The sequence below is a fragment of the Somniosus microcephalus genome, chromosome 29, assembly GCF_052327205.1.
Source record: "Somniosus microcephalus isolate GS21.2 chromosome 29, FLI_Smic_1.0, whole genome shotgun sequence".
Lineage (NCBI taxonomy): Eukaryota > Metazoa > Chordata > Chondrichthyes > Squaliformes > Somniosidae > Somniosus > Somniosus microcephalus.
The window spans coordinates 11,500,562-11,521,032 of NC_141015.1; the positions used below are offsets into that span (position 1 = coordinate 11,500,562).

The 20,471-nt window shown below is 49.3% G+C and overlaps 1 protein-coding gene across 3 annotated transcripts in view; it reads left to right on the forward strand.

The window, feature by feature from the left end:
* Positions 1-20,471, forward strand: part of pdlim1 (PDZ and LIM domain 1 (elfin)) — a 106,864-nt gene that overhangs the window by 82,072 nt on the left and 4,321 nt on the right. Inside the window, exons 4-6 of one of the 3 annotated variants that reach the window (XM_085970217.1) lie at positions 4,326-4,522; positions 9,479-9,784; positions 17,877-18,028. In XM_085970217.1, coding sequence (XP_085826343.1) covers positions 4,326-4,522; positions 9,479-9,784; positions 17,877-18,028 — 655 coding nt within the window. Of the gene's footprint in view, positions 1-4,325; positions 4,523-5,176; positions 5,248-9,478; positions 9,785-17,876; positions 18,029-20,471 lie in introns of all 3 variants that reach the window. The other 2 variants (XM_085970218.1, XM_085970219.1) reach the window with 2 other exon arrangements.

A 20,471-nucleotide genomic window follows, 5' to 3' on the forward strand; every position in this document is an offset into this window, starting at 1 on the left:
ATTTATACTTGTGTGGTGCTGAGCTTGGGAGTTCCATCCCTGGCCTCTGCTCCATCAGCTGATCACATTGAGCTTGTTCAGCTTTCCCAGGTTAGGGAAGATGACGGGACTGGATTCCTGCTCCTGGGCGCCACCTAGTGACCCCTGTTGAGAAGTGCAGGCAGGATCAGGCTTACCGGTGAGGCCTTCCCAATCAAATAGTCCATTTTTGTTTCAAATTTCCATTGTTACATTTTTTAAAAAAAACAGAAGCTTAACTTTGTGATGGCTGTTTTTAAAACTTTTATAATCCACAATGATTCATTTTGGCTCCACCAATAGAGAGACCTCGGTTCACCGTTGTCAGAGTCAATGCCTCTATATTTTTCAGTCTCCCATTTCCACGCACCACCTGGAAGGAATTGGCTGCTTCACAAATCGTTTCTTTTAATAGATGCTTAGATACTGAGAGGTTGTTTCCCCTGGCTGGGGAATCTAGAACTAGGGGTCACAGTCTCCGAGTAAGGGGCCGGCCATTTAAGACTGAGATTAAGAGAAATTTCTTCACTCAGAGGGTTGTGAATCTTTGGAATTCTCTACCCCAGAGGGCTGTGGGTGCTCAGTTAATGAGAATATTCAAAACTGAGATCGATAGATTTTTGGACTCTTAAGGGAATCCAGGAATATGGGGATAGGGCGGGAAAGATCTCCATCTCCGCTCCCTTTGCCCTCTCTCCACTGATTTCACTGCCCTCCTGCCCTCCCCTAATCCTCCCCCTCCATATATACTCTCCTACCCATACCCACGGCCACCCCAAGGACCTTGCCATCTCCTGTGGCCTCTCTGCTGCCACGGTCTTGATCGCTGACGAGTGCCATCTCCAACCACTTCCTTGTATCCCTCACCACCCACATCCCCCTACTCTCTCCCAACCCCGCTTCCTTCTGCGTCCGGCCCTGGAAAAATCTCTCCCCCCCCCCCCCGCCCCAAGTTGCTTACAATTCACTTTCAAACACCCAACTGCTTGACTTTCGCCTTCCACTCGCCACAATACTTCTGCAGTTGTTACTCCCTTACCTTTACCTTTGATGCCCTTGTCCCAGCAAAATCTTTAATCTCTCCCATCCTGGTTGATCCCCCCAGTATAGCCCCTGTCTTTACACCCTCAAATCTGAAAGATGCCAACTTGAACATATCCAGCACAAAAGTGGTATAGCGATTGATCACCGGGTCTGGCTTGACCACATCAAGCCATGTTGGGCCGCACTCTCCTCAGCCAAAACTACTCACCAATCCAGGATTATCCTGGAGAGCAAAGATAACCCACCCCCGGCTGCTTTCCTCCTCAACCAAACGCCTCCTTAAACCCATCTCCCCATCCCCCTCCAACCTCACCTCCAACAAGATGTGCGTGGAGCTCATGGACTTCTTTGTCACTAAGGTTGAGACCATCCATTGAACTGCCTCTGCTGAAAACCCCCTCCCCTTTCACAGCAAGCCGAACTTGCCTAATACAAAAGCAAAATACTGCGGATGCTGGAAAGCTGAAATAACAACAGAAAATACGTTAACTCTGTCTGTTTCTCGCTCCATGGATGCTGCCTGACCTGCTGAATGTTTCCAGCATTTTCTGCTGTTCTTCCCCACTTCCCTAGCCCTGAACCCACGTCTTTCTCTCCCATCTCGCCTTGTGCCATCTCCGAGCTCATCTTGCCCATGCGGCCCAACTCCTGCTTTCTCAACCCCATCTCACTAAATTGCTGACCACCCAATTTCCCTTTCTGGCCCACATGCTAGCTGTCATTTTCAATGGTTCTGTCTCCTCGGATACTGTTCCCCTCCCTTTCAAACCCGCCGTCATCACCCCAATCCTCAAAACAGCCAACACTGACCCGCCTGTCCTTGCAACTACCATCCCATTGCCAATCTCTTTTTCAGCTTTAAAGTCCTTGAACGTGTTGTTACCTCCCAAATCTGTGCCCAGGTTTCCCGCAACTCTGATTCAACCTCTCCACTCAGATTTCTGTCCCTGCTGCAGCTTTGAAACGGCTCTAACCCACGTCACAAATGACATCCTTCTAGTCTTCCTTGACCTTTCTGCAGCCTTTGACAGGGTCAACCACACCCTCTTCCTCCAACGCCTCTCTTCCATTGCCTCGCTCAGTGCCGCTTGCTTGGTTCAACACTTAGCTGTCCGATTGTAGCCAGAGCATCTCCAGCAATGGCGTCTCTTCCCGCCCATGCGCTGTTGCCTCCAGACCCCTGCCCTGCTCCTCTTCCTCATCTACATGCTGGCTCTTGGGGACATCATCTGCAGACATGTCCGCTCCGACATGTACGCTGACGACATTCAACCCTACCTATTCACCACTTCTCTCAACCCCCCCACTGCCTTTGTCAGCCTGCTTGTCCAACATCCAGCCTTGGATGAGCCGCAGTTTCCTCCAGCTAAACATTGGTAAGACCGAAGCCATCGTCTTTGGCCCCCACCATAGCTTTTGATTCCATCTCCCTCCCCGGTCGTGGTCTCGGGCTGAACCAACTGTTCGCAACCTTGGCATTCAATTGACCCTGAGCTGAGTTTCCCACCCCATAATCCTCTTCAGCACAAAGACCGCCGATTTCCACTTCCGTGACATCGCCCGTCTCCGCCCCTGCCTCAGCCCGTCTCTGCCCCTGCCTCAGCCCGTCTCCGCCCCTGCCTCAGCCTGTCTCCGCCCCTGCCTCAGCCCGTCTCCGCCCCTGCCTCAGCCCATCCGTGGATTTGTTACCTCGATTATTCCAACGCTCTCCTGATTGGTCTCCTATGCTCCACCCTCAGTAAACTTCAGCTCATCGGAATCTCTGCTGCCCGTATCCTAACCCACACCAAGAGCCGCTCACCCATCACCCCTGACCTTGCTGACCTCCATGAGCTCCCGGCCCTCCAACATTTTATTTTTAAATTTCTAATCCTCGTGTTTAAATTCTGTCATGGCCTTGCCCCTCACTAACTCTAACCCCACAATCGGCATGGACTCGATGGGCCGAATGGCCTCCTTCTGTGCCGTTATGACAACGTTCTGGAATCTCTACCTCTCTCTCCTACTTTAAGACCCACCTCTTTGGCCAAGCTTTTGGTTAGGTTACCCCTCCTAATATCTCCTTCTTTGCCTCAGCTTTCATTTTAACCTTGCGCCTTTGTGAAGCACCTCGGGGTGTTTATTCTACGTTAATGTTTATTCTATGTTACAGGCACTATATAAATGTGAGTTATTGTACCCAGTATATTGATGCAGCCTCGCTTTCCCGGTCTGTTTTTTGCAGCGTGCAGAGCTCCAGTTTACTGTTGGTGCACTGATCACCGATCTGCTTTTTGCACATAGCTGGAATGGAGGATAGTGAGCGAGCATCTGTATTAGGGATGTGCAATCACTGTTGGCGCCCAGTCAACACTAATAGAGAAGTAGGATTCTGTTTCTCCCCCTTCCCCCGTTGACCTTGTGGGTTCAGTCACTGACTGGTGTACACGAGACGGTCCTGGGTTTGTTTCCCAGTGTACACAGTGTTAGCTGATTGTTGGGGGCAATTTTAACCTAACCTGCACATCGGGAAATTGGCGGGATTGGGTGCAACGCTGGTTTCACACCCCGCCCGGTTGTACTCCGAGGTCGGTGGAGAGTAATATTGGGCGGAATGTAAAACTGGCGATTCCCCCGATCTCGTGGGTTAGTTTAGGTTTAAAATGACCCCCTGGCAGCACAGAAGGAGGCCATTGGGCCCATCGTGCCAGTGCTGGCTCTTTGAAAGACCTATCCAATTAGACCCACTCCCCTTTCCTGTTCATCCCTGATTCTCCAAGTACAGGAAACTTTCGATTTACCGGCACCTAAATAACCGGAAATCTCGGTTAATCGGCAAAATTCAGGAGTAGGTTCAGGTAACTTTTATTACTTGCCTTCCTCCATTTGTTGCTGTGCAAGGGTGTGGCTGCAGCTGTTGCTAAGCTACAGAGACGCTTGCAACTTGTGGCCATTGTTCTGAAGCTGTGGGTTTGCTGCTTTATACGGAGCTCTCAGCTCTCCGTATCTTTTACTATAGCGTTCGGTTATCCGGAATTTTTGATGAACCGGCACCACGTCGGTCCCGTCCGTGCCGGATAAAAAAAAAGTTTCCTGTATTTCTTTTGATTTAGATGCAGAAATGAATCTTCATTCTTGTGAAGATTTCAATATAAAAAGCCGATTGATTGGTCGGCAGTGGTTGCACATCCCTAATGGTGTAGATTTTGCGTTGCATGTTACTTGGCTGTCACCCCACGCATGCATGTAGCCATCTACCTTTGTCCTTTTGACCTTGCACGCAGGAGGCTAAACACATAGGAAGTGCTCACAACCGGAGCGCTAAGCCATTCTCTGCCGCAGCCGCTTCCAGCTCATCTCCCAAAGTCATTACCTCACAGTACAACAGCCCAGCGGGCCTGTACTCAGCCGCCAACGTGGAGGAAGTCAACAGTGCCCTCGAGTCGCGAGTAGCTTCCAGCAACCCTGAGCCAAGCAAAACGTAAGTACCGTGTACGCTGGTGTTTGCCGGTTAGAGTCTACGCCAACGACAAATAGATATACCGCACAGCTTTGCGCTAAACACCCTTTGGTTACGTGCTCACACTGGCCATGTATTTGTGTGTTACTGAAGTGCTTAATTAGTTCAGGTGTTATACTGGGGCATGTGCCATGAGAAAAATACCCAAGAGCCGATCTGAATTTGGACAACGTGACTCTCAAACCCATGGCTTGGGCCCAAGTTGATCCGAAACATAAGGGGGAGGGGGTGGGGCAGTGGGAAAAGGCGGGTTTGGGATCAAACCTTCACCAGAGGACCTGGAAGTTAATTTTGGCATAATATGCGATGCTGTACATTCTCAGCCTTCAGACTGGCTCATGGTCGGCCAAGTGGCCTGTTCCATTGCTGTAACATTCGAGGTATTTCTAACTTGGCCTGTGTCTGATCCACTCACTGCTCGATAATGAAAAAAAATGCTTGATCTCTTAAGATTTCTCCTTGCAGGTTCTTTGTGGGAACAGGTTGTTGATAGAGCCCCCGTCTTGCGGCCGAAGTTGGAATTTTGTTTGACTTTAATTGGTGTGTCAACTCGACGAAGGCTGACCCAACAATAACTGCCTTGTCTGTATTTGCTGTTCCTTTTTTTTTTTCCAGAGACCAGCTAATTTTCAGCGCGCATTCAGTCTAGTAAACTCGCCCATTAGACGATCGCCCAGTGTAAGCAGGTGCCTGAAATGTTGCTTTACCTCGGCTCAGTCAATACAGTGAGACGGTCACAGTCCGCATCCTTACCGTCAACCACGTTCTCGGGGCAAGTTTGAAGTCTGCATTGCCAGTGTGGAGCCTCGCTCACTGATGGGGCACATTGGGATCCGGGGCCGCGATACCCAGGCATGTCTGAATGTCCGATATGGACTGACTCCATCCAGGCAGTGCAGACGCTCAAACTGTCATTTCCTCACACAAACTTTAGATCCATCTTTTCCAAAATACTTCAGTCTATAAAAATCTATAATCTCACTGTATCATGTAATTAAAAAAAAATGTAAATGTAATATTAAATGACTGTGCATGATTAGAAACCAGTCATATTAAACTCTCATAACTTCATAATTGAACTCACTAAAAGTTTCTTTAACTATCTTTGCATGAATCAGGCTGTGCTATCTTACAGTTAACTCCTTAATATGCAGTGTTGTCACTAGGATTTCAGTAAAGTACATCAGTGAGTGTGTGAAGTTACTGTGTCCACTTGTACTCTGAACAACACTCACTGATGGTTACAGTCACTATAACACTGGAGTACAGTACTGGTGGGTACAGGTCTGTCACTGTATAACACTGGGGTACAGTACTGGTGGGTACAGGTCTGTCACTGTATAACACTGGGGTACAGTACTGGTGGGTACAGGTCTGTCACTGTATAACACTGGGGTACAGTACTGGTGGGTACAGGCCTGTCCCTGTATAACACTGGGGTACAGTACTGGTGGGCACAGGTCTGTCACTGTATAACTGGTGTACAGTACTGGTGGGTACAGGTCTGTCATTGTATAACCCTGGAGTACAGTACTGGTGGGTACAGGTCTGTCATTGTATAACCCTGGCGTACAGTACTGGTGAGTATAGGTCTGTCACTGTATAACATGGGTACAGTACTGGTGGGTACAGGTCTGTCACTTTATAACACTGGGGTACAGTACTCATGGGCACAGGTCTGTCACTGTATAACACTGGGGTACAGTACTGGTGGGTACAGGTCTGTCACTGTATAACACGGGTACAGTACTGGTGGGTACAGGTCTGTCACTGATGGGTACAGTACTGCTGGGTACAGGTCTGTCACTGTATAACATGGGTACAGAACTGGTGGGTACAGGTCTGTCACTGTATAACCCTGGGGTACAGTACTGGTGGGTACAGGTCTGTTATTGTAACACTGGGTACAGTACTGGTGGGTACAGGTCTGTTACTGTATAACACTGGGTACAGGTCTGTCACTGTAACACTGGGGTACAGTACTGGTGGGTACAGGTCTGCTACTGCAACACTCGGTACAGTACTGGTGGGTACAGGCCTGTCACTATAACACTGGGTACAGTACTGGTGGGTACAGGTCTGTCACTGTATAACACTGGGGTACAGTACTGGTGGGTACAGGTCTGTCACTGATGGGTACAGTACTGCTGGGTACAGGTCTGTCACTGTATAACATGGGTACAGAACTGGTGGGTACAGGTCTGTCACTGTATAACCCTGGGGTACAGTACTGGTGGGTACAGGTCTGTCACTGTATAACACTGGGGTACAGTACTGGTGGGTACAGGTCTGTCACTGTATAACACTGGCGTACAGTACTGGTGGGTACAGGTCTGTTACTGTATAACGGTACAGGTCTGTCACTGTATAACACTGGGGTACAGTACTGGTGGGTACAGGTCTGTCTCTGTATAACACTGGGGTACAGTACTGGTGGGTACAGGTCTGTCACTGTATAACACTGGGGTACAGCACTGGTGGGTATAGGTCTGTCACTATAACACTGGGGTACAGTACTGGTGGGTACAGGACTGTCACTGTATAACACTGGGGTACAGTACTGGTGGGTACTGGTCTGTCGCTGTATAACACTGGGGTACAGTACTGGTGGGTACAGGACTGTTACTGTAACACTGGGGTACAGTACTGGTGGGTACAGGACTGTTACTGTAACACGGGTACAGTACTGGTGGGTACAGGACTGTTACTGTAACACTGGGGTACAGTACTGGTGGGTACAGGTCTGTCACTGTATAACACTGGGGTACAGGACTGGTGGGTACAGGTCTGTCGCTGTATAACACTGGGGTACAGTACTGGTGGGTACAGGACTATTACTGTAACACTGGGGTACAGTACTGGTGGGTACAGGTCTGTCACTGTATAACACTGGGGTACAGGACTGGTGGGTACAGGTCTGTCACTGTAACACTGGGGTACAGTACTGGTGGGTACAGGACTGTTACTGTAACACGGGTACAGTACTGGTGGGTACAGGACTGTTACTGTAACACTGGGGTACAGTACTGGTGGGTACAGGTCTGTCACTGTGTAACACTGGGGTACAGTACTGGTGGGTACAGGACTATTACTGTAACACTGGGGTACAGTACTGGTGGGTACAGGTCTGTCACTGTATAACACTGGGGCACAGTACTGGTGGGTACAGGACTATTACTGTAACACTGGGGTACAGTACTGGTGGGTACAGGTCTGTCACTGTATAACACTGGGGTACAGTACTGGTGGGTACAGGTCAGTCACTGTATAACACTGGGGTACAGGACTGGTGGGTACAGGTCTGTCACTGTATAACACTGGGGTACAGGACTGGTGGGTACAGGTCTGTCACTGTATAACACTGGGGTACAGTACTGGTGGGTACAGGTCTGTTACTGTATAACACTGGGTACAGGTCTGTCACTGTATAACATTGGGGTACAGCACTGGTGGGTACAGGTCTGTCTCTGTATAACACTGGGGTACAGTACTGGTGGGTACAGGTCTGTCACTGTATAACACTGGGGTACAGCACTGGTGGGTATAGGTCTGTCACTGTATAACACTGGGGTACAGTACTGGTGGGTACAGGACTGTCACTGTATAACACTGGGGTACAGTACTGGTGGGTACTGGTCTGTCGCTGTATAACACTGGGGTACAGTACTGGTGGGTACAGGACTGTTACTGTAACACGGGTACAGTACTGGTGGGTACAGGACTGTTACTGTAACACTGGGGTACAGTACTGGTGGGTACAGGACTGTTACTGTAACACTGGGGTACAGTACTGGTGGGTACAGGTCTGTCACTGTATAACACTGGGGTACAGGACTGGTGGGTACAGGTCTGTCACTGTATAACACTGGGGTACTGTACTGGTGGGTACAGGACTATTACTGTAACACTGGGGTACAGTACTGGTGGGTACAGGTCTGTCACTGTATAACACTGGGGTACAGGACTGGTGGGTACAGGTCTGTCACTATAACACTGGGGTACAGGACTGGTGGGTACAGGTCTGTCACTGTATAACACTGGGGTACAGTACTGGTGGGTACAGGTCTGTCACTGTATAACACTGGGGTACAGTACTGGTGGGTACAGGACTGTTACTGTAACACTGGGGTACAGTACTGGTGGGTACAGGTCTGTCACTATTACACTGGGGTACAGTACTGGTGGGTACAGGACTGTTACTGTAACACTGGGGTACAGTACTGGTGGGTACAGGTCTGTCACTATTACACTGGGGTACAGTACTGGTGGGTACAGGACTGTTACTGTAACACTGGGGTACAGTACTGGTGGGTACAGGTCTGTCACTATTACACTGGGGTACAGTACTGGTGGGTACAGGACTGTTACTGTAACACTGGGGTACAGTACTGGTGGGTACAGGACTGTTACTGTAACACTGGGGTACAGTACTGGTGGGTACAGGTCTGTCACTGTATAACACTGGGGTACAGGACCGGTGGGTATAAGTTTCTTACTGATGGTGGGAGCAACTTAAGGGGTTGGTTTAAGCGAATCGATTCCCCGAGTTCCTGCTTCTTGGTGCATCCCTTGTGCGATGCCCTTGCACTAACCATTCATTAATCAGCGGCTGGTCCTTGGGTACAGGCCTGGCAGCCATCGGACAAGGGTTGGAAAATTAACCCCAAGATGTGTACTGCACCAAAATATGATGAATAATGAGGGAGATTTTCTGTCCACTAAACAATAAGCCTGGTGACAACACTGTGACATTGGCGTTTATTGAAATGTGTGAAAAAAGTTTTGCAGCCAAATTAATACTTACTAAAGTCTCTGACGGTGAATCTCTCTTTTTCCATCATCATGCTATTACTTGCTTTTTTGAATCATTCATCTGTTTTCTTCTTAATCCATCAATTAAAAAAACTGATGCTCTAGCCCCCTGTCTCCTACTGGGATCTTTCGAGCTCCCATTGCTTCAGTCTATGCTCCTCTTTCCGCTTGCTCTTCATCAGCTTTACTCAGGAGGCACAGTACCTCCTCCATCCCTAGCCGGCTCAGGGTCGGACCCGAGGAGCTGAAGCAAGCGGCCCAGTACTGCCCAGCAAGCCCCGTGGAGGTGGATGTGCCGGGGCTGCGCGTGCTCCACACGCAGTTTAACTCTCCTCTGCAACTTTATTCTCAACAAAACATTATGGACAGTTTGCAGGGACAGATCTCCACACTAAGCCCTTGTGGTATCAGGTAACGAGCCCGCCGTTCCTCGCGATCTGTGTGTGTGTGCGTGTGTGTGTGTGTGTGTGTTGCTTCACACTTGCACGTCACTTTGGCCTGAGCTCTTGCACACTTTTTGGTTTGATTTTTTGGGCTTGCACCGGGATGGACTCAGCATGTCACGGGCGGAGAGGAAGGATTGAATGGCACTTTTACATGGATACCGTATTATACCGAAATCCCCACCCTCCCCTTACATAGTATGTACAGCACAGAGACAGGCCATTCGGCCCAACTGGTCCATGCTGGTGGTTATGCTCCACACGAGCCTTCTCCCACCCCTCTTCATCTCACCCCATCAACATATCCCTCTATTCCTTTCTCCCTCATGTGTTTATCCAGCTTCCCCTTAAATGCATCTGTGCTATTCGCCTCAACCACTCCCTGTGGTAGCGAGTTCCACATTCTCACCACTCTCTGTGCCTGAACCCTGACCCTGCCTGGGGCCCAAGCGTGGTTATTGAAGTGCCAGGAATCACCGGCCTCCTTCGCCCAGACCCGCCAACATCCCTCTTGGCGATTGGCAACACGACGATAAATTAAAAGTGGCGAGGGTGGGATTTCCAAGCCCGTGCAGCTTTTCCTGCACTTTTCTGTACCGATATAAAAGTGCCTTAAGAGAAGCTGAGGGCTCACAGACAGCAGAGGGATTGGCAAAGAGCTTGTTTCACAAGCAACATGTTTCTGTGCTAAACCACCTACCCCAGCGCCCCCGTTTGAAGATGGAGGTGGGCCAGTCTGACTTCAGACGATAATGTAACGGGTGCGAAATTGGCCGCCCGTTAAACACCACTGAAATATGGGAAGGAAAATGGGGTATTTTGCCAAGCCAATATTGCACGCTTATGACCCCCAGGGTGCTGCCAATGAGTGTTGCGGCAGGTTTGAGCATATCTGAAACCTATCAAAAGTCTTGCGTGTACAACACACTTCCTGCAAATGTCACCATTTCCCCCCTCGCACTTTGCTGATGGGGTCACTTCTATTGTTATGAAACCGCGGATCCTTCGAGTCACCAAGAGCTGCTTCAGGGGGGAGATTGTGTGATTTATCGGCCTGATTTTTCCAGGGATGTATTTATTTTATCGCCGTATTATAGAATGATAATCTATGTACCGCTGGTTTTGTGTTTTAAAAAGAAGCTGAAGGAAAGTGCTGGCGATTTCACTAACCATTGATTGATTGGTTGATGGATAAATGCAGAGCCTGTTGTAACACTGGCCGTTCACCCGCTCTCTCCTGCATTGAGCTGGCATGACCTCGGCGATGACTGCGGCCAGTGCTGCTTGACTATGGAGTGGACAAACTTATCGCTGCCTGGTGACATCTGCCCACTGCTTGTCTAATATTACTGATGCTCAGGTGAGCGTGGGGGTCGGACTGGGCTGTGAGCTCTTCCATGGTGGAATAGCCGTGGCTACTCATCGTCTAGATGACCTGTGAGGAACTCGCTGGAGGAAACGCACCCCGGGGAGCATCGCCGAGTTTTCTTAACGTCCGTATTGGGTGTGAAGCAACATTATCGAAGTGCGGGCATCCCTACAGCCTGACGCATCACTGGCTTTAGCGTAAAGGATATATTTGATATGTTCCGTGGTTTTATTGTTGGCCTTTTGCCGTTCAGTACTTGGTGGGTGGGGGAGGGGGCGGGGTGGAGAGAGAGCCAGAGTTCTGAAGCCTGTGCTTCGAGCTGTACATCAGCTGGTCCGAAAATGACCAAATGTTCTGAAAGTTCAAAGACATTCATCCTCTTCAAACTTGATCATATTGAAGCCATGATCATATTGAATGGCGGAGCAGGCTCGAAGGGCCGAATGGCCGCCTCCTGCTCCTATCTTTCTGTGTTTTCTATGTTCAAACTGCTGAAGCAGCAATGAGCAGAGAACGGTTCTTGTAGAAAGGGAGAGATCTCTTCTCGGATTCTCTGTGTGTGTCTCTCTCTCTCGTGTTTTGGTGCAGTTATTCCTTGTAACTGGCGGTGAAAGGAAGAGATTGACTGACTGGTTTACCGCCTCCCTTTAATTATCTTCTTTTCATTTTTGTGAGGCTGTCTTCCCATTTATTTTCCTCAATCTGCTCCTGCAGTGGCACGTACTGGCTCTGGGTGCCTTGCCCAAATGACCATTGTGTGAGTTGAGTCAATGTGAAGCAGTTGTCCATTTGGTCGTTGGGGTGGGGGCATCATAATGGAGCCCGATCTTGTCCTCACCTCCTCTCCTCACGCACTGACTTTCCAGTTGGTATCACTGGACAGCAATCAGCAACAGAAACCTGGCTCATTTGCCCCTTCTCTCTACTCCCAGGTCCACTGAGGCCAGTTTGTAGTGTCTGTCCTCGGCTGAGGCTGCCTCACTCAGCACGGTCCGTAAATCGAGCTCCCGGTCTGTATTGCTCAGCTTCACCGTGGGCTCACCACCGTGCAAAAGTCTTCGTAATTTAGCGACGTCACTCGGGGTGGTCACAGCACAGCTGGGGTGGGAAGTACAGAAATGCGGCACTGGGGCACTCTCCTGAGGCACGTTGTTGGGGCAGTGTAGAGGGAGATCCACTCAGCATCTAACTTTGCTATACCCGACGAGGGAGTGCTTAACGGTGACACTGGGGCCGGGATCTTACCTGAAGAGGCGCGTTAGGGGCAGGACTGCTCCCATTCTAGTCCCGCCCCCAACGACCTCTGACACACAGACGCTATTTTGCGTCAATTGGCCTTGTTAAGCCCGCCCTGCAGGCTTGCCGGCCAAATAAGAGAAAGTCGGTGTCAGATGACGTCAGTTGATGACGCGTCATCTGCTGGTTTACTTAAAGGGATCACCACCATTTCTTTTTGACAGATGATTTTTCAGTGTTTGACAGCATTGAGGTGCTGCAAACACTGACAATCACTATACAAAGGTGAGCCCTTGCACCCAGGCTCTCCAGTGACTCCCTCCTTAGGCTAAAACAGATGGCAGCTGCAAGTGAAGTTAGAGAAGCGATCTGTCACTGGTGAGAGAGGTTCTCCCAATGAGGTGGGACTACACAAACACTTCAAAGATTGTCACGTACAGAAAATTCTAAATGCATTAAAAATGACTTTCCCAACCTTTTTTTACCTCTGCAACTCACCAGTGTCCCATTGGATCCTTCACACCACTTCTGCAGCTGTCATATATACACAAACAATACAGTAGAACCACAGCACACCACACTTACCCTGGCGGGGTTGCCCGACGTCGGGAATCCCGCAGTAGAAGTATCAAAATTGGAAAAAGCCTCTTAACTGCTTGTTAACAAACAGTTAAGTAGCTATAATCCTCTTCTCACTGCTAGGAGTCGGACCCGACTCCCAGGAAGATTGATTGGAGGCAGGTTGGGAGCGGGTTCGGGACCCGCTGCCAATCTTATTGATTTTGCCAGCAGTCCCGCCTCCAAACCCGACCCCTGAGCGCCGGCAAAATCGCCCCCTGGGTGTCCAAAAATGAAGACATTACTTTCTCCAGCATGAACATCCCACGCCTTTTTTTATTTGTTGAAGGGATGTGGGCGTCGCTGGCATTGCCAGCATTTACTGCCCATCCCTAGTGGCCCTTGAGAAGGTGGCGGTGAGCCGCCGCCTTGAACCACTGCTATCCGTGTGGTGAAGGTACTCCCACAGAGCTGTTGGGGAGGGAGTTCCAGGATTTTGACCCCGCGATGATGAAGGATCGACGATATATTTCCAAGTCAGGATGGTGTGTGACTTGAAGGGGAACTTGGAGATGGTGGTGTTCACATGCGCCTTCTGCCCTTCTAGGTGGAAGAGGTCGCGGGTTTGGGAGGTGCTGCCAAAGAAGCCTTGGCGAGTTGCTGCAGTGTATCTTGTAGATGGTGCACACTGCAGCCACGGTACGCCGGTGGTGGAGGGAGTGAATGTTTAAGGTGGTGGATGGGGTGCCAATCAAGCGGGCTGCTTTGTCTTGGATGGTGCTGAGCTTCTTGAGTGGTTTTGGAGCTGCACCCATCCAGGCAAGTGGAGAGTATTCCATCATACTCCTGACTTGTGCCTTGTAGATGGTGGAAAGGCTTTGGGGAGTCAGGAGGTGAGACACTCGCCTCAGAATTCCCAGCCTCTGACCTGCTCTTGTTCAGCCATGATCTCATTAATTGGCGGAGCGAGCTCGAGGGGCCGAATGGCCTACTCCTGCTCCTATCTTCTATGTTTCTATGTTGCCACAGTATTTATGTGGCTGGTCCAGTTAAGTTCCTGGTCAATGGTAGCCCCCAGGATATTGATGATGGAGGATTCGGTGATAGTAATGCCGTTGAATGTCCAGGGGTGGTGGTTAGACTCTCACTTGTTGGAGATAATCATTGCCTGGCACTTGTGTTGCACGAATGTTACCTCCACTTATCAGCCCAAGCCTGAATGTCGTCCAGGTCTTGCTGCTTGCGGGCATGGACTGCTTCATTATCTGTGGAGTTCTGAATGGCGCTGAACGCAGTGCAGTCATCAGCGAACATCCCCATTTCTGACCTTATGATGGAGGGAATGTCATTGATGAAGCAGCTGAAGATGGTTGGCCCTAGAACACTGCCTTGAGGATCTCCTGCAGTGATGTCCTGGGGCTGTGATGATTGACCTCCAACCACCACAACCATCTTCCTTTGTGCTAGGTGTGACTCCAGCCAGTGGAAAGTATTCCCCCCGATTCCCATTGACTTCAGTTTTACTAGGGCTCCTTGATGCCACACTCAGTCAAATGCTGCCTTAATGTCAAGGGCAATCACTCTCATCTCACCTCTGGAATTCAGCTCTTTTGTCCATGTTTGGACCAAGGCTGTAATGAGGTCTGGAGCTGAGTGGTCCTGGCGGAACCCAAACTTGGCAGCGGTGAGCAGGCTATTGGTGAGTAAGTGCTGCTTGATGGCACTCTTGATGACACCTTCCATCACTTTGCTGATGATTGAGAGTACACTGATGGGGCGGTAATTGGCCAGATTGGATTTGTCCTCCTTTTTGTGGACAGGACATACCTGGGCAGTTTTCCACATTGTTGGATAGATGCCAGTGTTATAGTTGTACTGGAACAACTTGGCTAGAGGCGCAGCTAGTTCTGGAGCGCAAGTCTTCAGCGTGATAGCCGGGATGTTGTCGGGGCCCATGGCCTTTGCTGTATCCAGTGCGCTCAGCCGTTTCTTGATATCACATGGAGTGAATCAAATTGGCTGAAGACTGGCTTCTGTGGTGGTGGGGACCTCGGGAGGAGGCCGATATGGATCATCCACTTGGCACTTCTGGCTGAAGATTGTTGCAAACGCTTCAGCCTTGTCTTTTGCACTCGTGTGCTGGGCTCCACCATCATTGAGGATGGGGATATTCATGGAGCCTCCTCCTCCCGTTAGTTGTTTAATGGTCCACCACCATTCACGACTGGACGTGGCTGGACTGCAGAGCTTTGATCTGATTGTGGGATCGCTTAGGCCGGTCTATAGCATGCTGCTTCCGCTTTTTAGCATGCATGTAGTCCTGTATTGCAGCCTCCCCAGGTTGGCACCTCATTTTTAGGTACGCCTAGTGCTGCTCCTGGCATGCTCTTCTACACTCCTTATTGAACCAGGGTTGGTCCCCTGGCTTGATGGTAATGGTAGAGTGAGGGATATGCCGGGCCATGAGGTTACAGATTGTGGTGGAATACAATTCTGCTGCTGCTGATGGCCCACAGCGCCTCATGGATGCCCAGCTTAGAGCTGCTAGATCTGTTCTGAATCTATCCCATTTAGCACGGTGGTAGTGCCACACAACACGATGGAGGGTGTCCTCAGTGTGATGAACATGAAACAGGAATCAATTTTTTTAAAAAACTTCAGTGCTGTAAATATAGAAATGGGACTGATGAGCTGGGATAACTAAATGATTCCTTCACTGCAGAACCCTGCACCATTCCCCAGGATCCCACTGCATCCAGATTGGATTTGGAAAACCTCCAATGATTGTATCCAATATCTTGTGAATAAGAAACCCCTTACAGGTTCACTGGTTCTAGAAACATGGTCAGGGCTCTGAGGGACTCTGAGATTGGAGGAGCAAGCCATCCTCGATCCCTGGTCTAAGCTAAGGAAGGGAGAAAAAAAAGAGATGAGCTGGGGTTCGCGCTACTGATTCCTGCCCCTGCTGAAAATTGCTTGTGTGTGCACTGCACGGTCAAATAGCCTGCTCGCTATGCTCACAGATGAAGGGTGGCCAGTTGGGTGAGATACTGGCAGGTTGTCATCAGCCATGGAGTTTGCACTGCAGCAAAGTGAGGGGCAAGGGGGTGGAAACTGGGAGGAGGGAAACAGTAAATGAACAGCCTGTTGAGCTGTCTTTGTTTAATTGAATTACATCAGCTTTTTATAGCACAGAACCAGGCCATTCTGGTCCATGCCGGTGTTTCTGCTCCACACGAGCCTCCCCCCACCCTATTTCATCTCGCCCCATCAGCGTATCCCTCTATCCCTTTCTCCCTCGTGTTTATCTAGCTTCCCCTTAAATGGATCCAAGCTGTGCGCCTCAGCCACTCCCCGTTGCCAAACTTTCATTTGCTTACCACCCAGGTTGTGTTGAAAGACATCGGCACTTGGGAGAAAAAAACGCACGCACTCCCTGTCCAGATTTTAAAAAACATATATAGAGTTTGTCAAACAATTTTTCAGAACGACCAGCCCCAAACTCATTCCAGCTGGGATCCTTACGGCCAACCGGCGAAGGAGACATTTCATCCCATTTGCTCGGGGTGGATGTGAATGCGTATGTCAGAAGTGAAAAGCTGGTGTCTAACTCGCTGTCCCCTTCTCCTGAAGTATTTTCTCCCATTACTTATCTCGGTCATAACTTTTCAGTAGAATTATAGAAACGTACGGCACAAAAGGAGGCCATTCGGCCCATCGTGCCTGTGCCGGCATCAGACTCCTGAGACTCCAGGCATCGAGGAGCTAAGTGTAAGAGCACTTTCTAAGTGAGGTCACGAATTCGAGGCAGTCTCTTCCTGTGGGCCCATAAGTGCTAAAGGGGATGGCTTGAGACTATCGAAACTCCTTTCACGTAAGATGCAACGACTGAACAGGTGACGATCATCCCTGCATTCTGGGCCGGATTTTAACCCAAGTCCCGAAATGATAGGCTGATGTGTAACTGCCCTGCGCCCCCGCCCCCACCCGCCCCCCCCCCCCCCAAAAATTTTTTTCTATCAGTTTGGACGAGGAAGCCAGTTGCAATAACGATTTCCCCTGTAATATGGTGATTTGGTTTTTGAATTTCAGCAGTCTTTGTTTTAAATGGTTCTGGGAAGCAGGTACTTCAGTGAAGGAAACATAATAACTTTCGAATTTAAAAAGAAAAAAGCTGAACTGGATCATAGGTGGATTTAGTTCCGTAACAGCTGTAAGACTGACAAATCCCAGCTAGAGATGCAAACAGGAGCACCTACCCTGCGTACACCTACCCTGCGTACAATCACTTCACACTCCATCAACCAGCAAACAAAATTCAGAGTTTCTATTGATACCACTCTGTCAGCCAATAGGTTGGAGGTGAGGCGGGGCGGGACTTACAGCAAGAATCACAGCAAACAGAGTCTAGTTACTCAGCAAACAGAGTCTATTTAAACAGCACATTACTGCAAACGGTCTACAGAGTCTACTTAAAAAGAGCCTCTATGAACTACAGCAAACAGAACTCGCGACTGAAACTACAGCAACTTCTCCCGATCAAAGCAGGGTGATTTCTCCAGCGACATGCAGTGAGTGGACATAATACAAATTTGTGCATAAAATCCAGCCCGGTCACTTCCATCAGTGCGGTCTCCAGGCGTGATTGATGGGGGACATTACCCAATCATCTCCATTCTGGCGGGACCTGTGGTGTCACTATATGTGGCCGACAACATTTGGCCAATTTGAACACAGGTTTGCAAAGACCCTTCGCTGTTGTGCTCTGCATTGCGTGATTTTGTGCTTAGGACGGGGGGGGAAAGATTTGTACAGTTCTGCGCTTTTCCTAGCCCCAGTGGTCATTAAATTTAACCAGATCTTCTGAGTGTCTTATTTGTTTATATTCCACATTCAGTTTAGAAGCAGCGAAGCCACCGTGCAAACCGGTAGTGGACACGGAGTCTGAAGTTTACAAAATGCTGCAAGATAACCAGGAACCAGAGGAGCTGCCCAGACAGTCGGCCTCGTTCCGTGTGCTGCAGGAGATCCTGGAATGTGAGGGCAATGGTAGGATCACGGCGCAAGCAGTGAGACGGGGTGTACCGTCGGACCACACGCCTTTTAAACTATGTTGCATAAACTTGCCTTGCATTCCCTGGAGTATAGCAGATTGAGGGGAGATCCGATCGAGGTGATTAAAACGTTAAAAGGGTTCACTAGGGTAGATACGGAGAAACTATTGGCTCTCCTGGGAGAATCAAGAATGTGGGGACATAATCTTAAAATTAAAGCTAGGCCATTCAAAAGGGAAATCAGGACGCACTTTTTCCACACACATTGGGTTGCCAACCCTCCGGGATTGGCCTGGAGTCTCTAGGAATTGAAGAGTAATCTCCGGGACACTGCTGGGAGCAAACCCAGGAGAAAAATCACAGAGAAATCATTGTATGTCTTGTTCATTTCATTTGAACCCTTTTTTTTGTTTATTCGTTATGAAAATTTTGGAGATGGAGGAAAGAAAAGGCGGTTTGACGGGTTGGAGGTGGGGGATTATGTGATGAAACCGCTAGGAGTACGTCCAATCAGAGTTGGTGACCCCCGACCCTACACACAAAGGGGGTTGAAAATCTGGAATTCTCACCCCCAATAGGCCTGTGGATCAGTTGGGGCTTTCAAGGCTGAGATGGATGGATTTTTGTTGGGTAAAGGGCATCAAGGGATATGGAGCTAAGGTGGGTAAATGGAGTTGAGGTTACAGATCAGCCCTGATCTGATGGCGGAGGAGGCTCGAGGGGCTGAATGGCCTATTCCTGTCCCTGTGTCACTCAAACTAGGCAACTAGTGAAGTGTATGATACTGAAGGGTCCAGTGATGCACACAGTGGGTGGGATTTAATTTTTTAATCCATTCAAGCTTGCATTCTTTTTCATAAAGTGGAGGCAAGTTTGTAGGGAAGGAATATAGAATGGGAGCTCGCTGGACGGTAACTGAACAATAAGGACCACGAGTTCGCAGGTCTAAGACCCAGTCTGTCCTGAGTTACCGGATCTCAGCTGAGCCAGGAATTGGGGCATCACAATTGGCCTCAGTGCCCCTCCACCCCCTGGATTAGGGAGCAGAAGTTCAACCAGGCTACCTGCTCCTGATCACTGTCCAGTAACCCCAACTACATAAGAACAGGTGTAGGCCATTCGGCCCCTCGAGCCTGCTCCACCATTCAATAAGATCATGGCTGATCTGATCTTGGCCTCAACTTCACTTCCCTGCCCGCTCCCCATACCCCTTGGTACCCCTGTTTTTCAAAAATCTGTCTACCTCCGCCTTGAATATATTCACTGACTCAGCCTCCACAGCTCTCTGGGGTAGAGAATTCCAAAGATTCACGACCCTCTGAGAGAAGAAATTCCTCTTCATCTCCGTTTTAAATGGGTGACCCGTTATCCTGAAACTGTGCCCTCTCGTTCTAGATTCTAGATTGTGTGGAGTTGTTGGGTGAGAGCAGCATTGGTCTTGACTGTGATGCTTCTCAAGGTTGGACAACCCCGCTGACGTTCTTTAGGCTGGGCTGAGACATGAAGAAGGCATTGAGGGTGATCAGCACCCTGGGAGCTCTATCCAACAAGGGTCACTACCCTCAGCTGAAGAGGGAGAGAACAGGCAAAATAACCCCACACATAATGAACAGGTCTCTCTTAACTAGTCATAGATCAAGGAAATCGATTCAAGCCTGGCACTGGGTAACGCCAGTATCACCAGACAGAAACCAGTACCACAAGTCCCCCTACATAAGAACATAAGAAATAGGAGCAGGAATAGGCCACTTGGCCCCTCGAGCCTGCTCCGCCATTCAATAAGATCATGGCTGATCTTGGGCTCAAAGCCACTTCCCTGCCCACTCCCCATAACCCTTCACTCCTTTATCTTGTAAAAATCTGCTTATCTCCACCTTAAATGTATATAATGAATTCCACAGATTTATGACCCTCAGAGAAGAAATTCCTCCTCATCTCAGTTCTAAAAGGGCAACCCCTTTATTCTAAAACTGCCTCCGCATTCTAGATTTCCCCACGAGGGGAAACATCCTCTCTGCATCTACCTTGTCGTGCCCCCTCAGTATCTTATATGTTTCAATAAGATCACCTCTCATTCTTCTAAATTCCAATGAGTATCGGCCCAGCCTGCTCAACCTTTCCTCATAAGTCAACCCCCTCATCTCTGGAATTAACCTCGTGAACCTTCTCTGAACTGCCTCCAATGCAAGTATATCCTTCCTTAAATAAGGAGACCAAAACTGTACGCAGTACTCCAGGTGTGGTCTCACCAATACCCTGTACAGTTGTAGCAGGACTTCCCTGCTTTTTTACTACAACCCCTTTGAAATAAAGGCCAACATTCCATTTGCCTTTTTGATTACTTGCTGTACCTGCATGCTAACTTCTTGTGTTTCATGCACAAGGACCCCCAGGTCCCTCTGAACAGTAGAATTTGTAATCTCTCTTCATTTAAATAA